The sequence below is a fragment of the Anneissia japonica genome, unplaced genomic scaffold (genome assembly GCF_011630105.1).
Source record: "Anneissia japonica isolate Jap-2015-1 unplaced genomic scaffold, ASM1163010v1 scaffold935_len144941_cov109, whole genome shotgun sequence".
Taxonomy (NCBI): Eukaryota; Metazoa; Echinodermata; class Crinoidea; order Comatulida; family Comatulidae; genus Anneissia; species Anneissia japonica.
In genome coordinates this window covers 112,921-118,140 of record NW_022703082.1, presented here as the reverse complement: position 1 = coordinate 118,140, position 5,220 = coordinate 112,921, and the positions used below count along the sequence as shown (strand labels likewise).

The window sequence follows — 5,220 nt, the reverse complement described above, 5'->3', positions numbered from 1 at the left end:
TTACAAATGAAGACCCATAAATGTTACTAAAACTATTTGATATTAGGCTCCATTATTTCTAATGTAACTTGTCTTAGAACACTCTAATCATATTATTTATAATAACACATCATAGACTGCAATCACTCATGTAAAGAAAATTCAGTTTAGGTGTAATGATGTAATGAAGACCAATCAATATCACTGACGTTATTACCATCGATATCAAGTCACTCAAATTCCAACTTGACTCCTCTCTTAAAGCACTATCTAATTATATCCTTCACAATAACACTTGATAAACTGCAATTATTCATGTCAAGTATGTTCAGATTAGGTGTAATGAATAAAGATACAAATGAAGACGCATCAATGTTACTCAGATTATTACCACCAATGTTAAGCTTCCAACCAATTCCAACTTGACTCTCCTAAAACACTCTCTAATCATATCATTTATAACAACACCTGATAGACTACAGTTATTCATGTCAAGTTTATTCAGTTTAGACGTAATAAATAAGGTTGAAAATGAAGAACCACTTATGTCACAAAGATCATTACCTCTGATATAAAGACATAATTCCAACTTGCCTCCTCTCTTAAAGCACTCTCTAATTATATCATTCACAATCATTCACATTAACACTTGATAGACTGCAATTATTCATGTAATGTCTATTCAGTTTAGGTGAAACAAACAAAGATTCAAATGAAGACCAACCAACATCACTATAGATTATTACCAGTGACAATAAGCCATACTTATTACAACTTGACTCCTCTGCTAAAACACTCTAATCATATCGTTCATAATTACACATGGTAGATTACAGATATTCATGACAAATTTACTCAATTTAGACGTAATCGATAAGGATGCAAATGAAGACCCATCAATGATGATCAATCACTAATTCCAACTTGACTCCTCTACCAAAACACTCCCCAGTCATATTCATAATAACGCCCGATAAACTGCAATTATTCATGCCATGTCCACTCAGTATATATGTAATGAATAACGATGCAAATAAAGACCCATCAATATTACTGAGATTATTATCACTGACATAATGCTCCACTAATTTCCAACTTGACTCCTCTGCTAGAACACTCTCTAACCATATCGTTCATAATAACGACTGATAAACTGCAACTATTCATGCCAAGTTTACTCAGTTTAGACGTAATGAATAAAGATGAAAATGAAGACCCATCAATGTTACTGAGATTATTACCACCGACATAAAGCTCCACTAATTCCAACTTGACTCCTCTGCTAGAACACTCTCTAATCATATTGTTTATAATAACACCAGATAAACTGCAATTATTCATGTCAAGTATATTCAGTTTAGACGTAATGAATAAAGATGAAAATGAAGACCCATCAATGTTACTGAGATTATTACCACCGACATAAAGCATTACTAATTCCAACTTGACTCCTCTGCTAGAACACTCTCTAATCATATCATTCATAACAACGCTTGATAAACTGCAATTATTCATGCCAAGCATATTCAGTTTTGACGTAATGAATAAGGATGCAAATGAAGACCCATCAATGTCACTGAGATTATTATCACTGACATTAAGCTCCACTAATTCCAACTTGACTCCTCTGCTAGAACACTCTCTAATCATGTCATTCATAATAACGCCTGATAAACTGCAACTATTCATGCCAAGTTTACACAGTTTAGATGTAATGAATAAGGATGCAAATGAATATCCATCAATGTTACTGAGATTAATACCATTGATACCTAGCAACTCTAATTCCAACTTGACTCCTCTGCTAGAACACTCTCTAATCATATCGTTCATAACAACGCTTGATAAACTGCAATTATTCATGCCAAGTTTACTCAGTTTAGACGTAATGAATAAGGATGCAAATGAAAACCCATCAATGTTACTGAGATTATTACCACTGACATTAAGCTCCACTAATTCCAACTGGACTCCTCTGCTAGAACACTCTCTAATCATATCATTCATAATAACGCCTGATAAACTGCAACTATTCATGCCAAGTATATTAAGTTTAGACATAATGAATAAGGATGCGAATGAAGACCCATCAATGTTACTGAGATTATTACCACTGACATAAAGCATTACTAATTCCAACTTGACTTCTCTGCTAGAACACTCTCTAAAAATATCGTTCATAACAACGCTTGATAAACTGCAATTATTCATGCCAAGTTTACTCAGTTTAGACGTAATGAATAAGGAGGCAAATGAAGACCCATCAATGTTACTGAGATTATTATCACTGATAAATAGCAACTCTAATTCCAACTTGACTCCTCTGCTAGAACACTCTCTAATCATATCGTTCATAACAACGCTTGATAAACTGCAATTATTCATGCCAAGTTTACTCAGTTTAGACGTAATGAATAAGGATGCAAATGAAGACCCATCAATGTTACTGAGATTATTACCATATATAAATAGCAACTCTAATTCCAACTTGACTCCTCTGCTAGAACACTCTCTAATCATATCATTCATAACAACGCTTGATAAATTGCACTTATCCATGCCAAGTTTACTCAGTTTAGACGTAATGAATAAGGATGCAAATGAAGATCCATCAATGTTACTGAGATTATTACCACCGACATTAAGCTCCACTAATTCCAACTGGACTCCTCTGCTAGAACACTCTCTAATCATATCGTTCATAACAACGCTTGATAAACTGCAATTATTCATGCCAAGTATATTCAGTTTAGACGTAATGAATAAGGATGCGAATGAAGACCCATCAATGTTACTGAGATTATTACCACTGACATAAAGCATTACTAATTCCAACTTGACTTCTCTGCTAGAACACTCTCTAAACATATCGTTCATAACAACGCTTGATAAACTGCAATTATTCATGCCAAGTTTACTCAGTTTAGACGTAATGAATAACGATGCAAATGAAGACCCATCAATGTTACTGAGATTATTATCACTGACATAAAGCTCCACTAATTCCAACTTGACTCCTCTGCTGGAACACTCTCTAATCATATTGTTCATAACAACGCTTGATAAATTGCAATTATTCATGCCAAGTTTACTCAGTTTAGACGTAATGAATAAGGATGCAAATGAAGACCCATCAATGTTACTGAGATTATTACCATATATAAATAGCAACTCTAATTCCAACTTGACTCCTCTGCTAGAACACTCTCTAATCATATCATTCATAACAACGCTTGATAAATTGCAATTATTCATGACAAGTATATTCAGTTTAGACGTAATGAATAAGGATGCAAATGAAGATCCATCAATGTTACTGAGATTATTATCACTGACATTAAGCTCCACTAATTCCAACTGGACTCCTCTGCTAGAACACTCTCTAATCATATCATTAATAATAACGCCTGATAAACTGCAATTATTCATGCCAAGTATATTCAGTTTAGACGTAATGAATAAGGATGCAAATGAAGACCCATCAATGTTACTGAGATTATTATCACTGACATAAAGCTTCACTAATTCCAACTTGACTCCTCTGCAAGAACACTCTCTAATCATATCATTCATAATAACGCCTGATAAACTGCAATTATTCATGCCAAGTATATTCAGTTTAGACGCAATGAATAAGGATGCAAATGAAGACCCATCAATGTTACTGAGATTATTATCACTGACATAAAGCATTACTAATTCCAACTTGACTCCTCTGCTAGAACACTCTCTAATCATATCGTTCATAACAACGCTTGATAAACTGCAATTATTCATGCCAAGTATATTCAGTTTAGACGTAATGAATAAGGATGCGAATGAAGACCAATCAATGTTACTGAGATTATTACCAATGACATAAAGCATTACTAATTCCAACTTGACTCCTCTGCTAGAACACTCTCTAAACATATCGTTCATAACAACGCTTGATAAACTGCAATTATTCATGCCAAGTTTACTCAGTTTAGACGTAATGAATAAGGATGCAAATGAAGACCCATCAATGTTACTGAGATTATTATCACTGACATAAAGCTCCACTAATTCCAACTTGACTCCTCTGCTAGAACACTCTCTAATCATATCATTCATAATAACGCCTGATAAACTGCAATTATTCATGACAAGTTTACACAGTTTAGACGTAATGAATAAGGATGCAAATGATGACCCATCAATGTTACTGAGATTATTATCACTGACATTAAGCTCCACTAATTCCAACTTGACTCCTCTGCTGGAACAATCTCTAATCATATCATTCATAATAACGCCTGATAAACTGCAATTATTCATGCCAAGTATATTCAGTTTAGACGTAATGAATAAGGATGCAAATGAAGACCCATCAATGTTACTGAGATTATTATCACTGACATTAAGCTCCACTAATTCCAACTTGACTCCTCTGCTAGAACACTCTCTAATCATATCGTTGATAACAATGCTTGATAAATTGCAATTATTCATGCCAAGTGTACTCAGTTTAGACGTAATGAATAAGGATGCAAATGAAGACCCATCAATGTTACTGAGATTATTATCTCTGACATAAAGCTCCACTAATTCCAACTTGACTCCTCTGCTAGAACACTCTCTAATCATATCGTTCACAACAACGCTTGATAAACTGCAATTATTCATGCCAAGTTTACTCAGTTTAGACGTAATGAATAAGGATGCAAATGAAGACCCATCAATGTTACTGAGATTATTATCACTGACATAAAGCTCCACTAATTCCAACTTGACTCCTCTGCTAGAACACTCTCTAATCATATCATTCATAATAACGCCTGATAAACTGCAATTATTCATGCCAAGTTCACACAGTTTAGACGTAATGAATAAGGATGCAAATGAAGATCCATCAATGTTACTGAGATTATTACCATTGATATCTAGCAACTCTAATTCCAACTTGACTCCTCTGCTAGAACACTCTCTAATCATATCGTTCATAACAACGCTTGATAAACTGCAATTATTCATGCCAAGTATATTCAGTTTAGACGTAATGAATAAGGATGCGAATGAAGACCCATCAATATTACTGAGATTATTACCACCGACATTAAGCTTTACTAATTCCAACTTGACTCCACTACTAAAACACTCTCTAATCATATCATTCATAATAATGCCTGATAAACTGCAATTATTCATGCCAAGTTTACACAGTTTAGACGTAATGAATAAGGATGCAAATGAAAACCCATCAATGGTACTGAGATTATT

General features: G+C 34.0%; 1 protein-coding gene across 1 annotated transcript; it reads right to left on the bottom strand.

Annotated features, from left to right (window-relative positions):
* Window positions 1–398: 398 nt before the first annotated feature.
* On the bottom strand, window positions 399–4,773 carry LOC117104290. The gene is made up of 2 exons (XM_033245039.1): window positions 2,293–4,773; window positions 399–1,944 (listed from the first exon to the last, which is right to left on the bottom strand). The coding sequence occupies exons 1-2, from the start codon at window positions 4,768–4,770 to the stop codon at window positions 1,045–1,047; spliced, it is 3,378 nt and encodes a 1,125-aa protein (XP_033100930.1). The 5' UTR covers window positions 4,771–4,773; the 3' UTR covers window positions 399–1,044.
* Window positions 4,774–5,220: the final 447 nt, after the last annotated feature.

What these genes read in the sequence shown, in the direction of transcription:
- LOC117104290 (XM_033245039.1), bottom strand. Translation starts at nt 4,770, where the DNA reads ATGAATGATATGATTAGAGAGTGTTCTAGCAGAGGAGTCAAGTTGGAA. An exon ending in GTTCTAGCAGAGGAGTCAAG is followed by an intron (nt 1,945 to 2,292) that starts TTGGAATTAGAG and finishes AGAGGAGTCCAG; the next exon opens with TTGGAATTAGTGGAGCTTAA.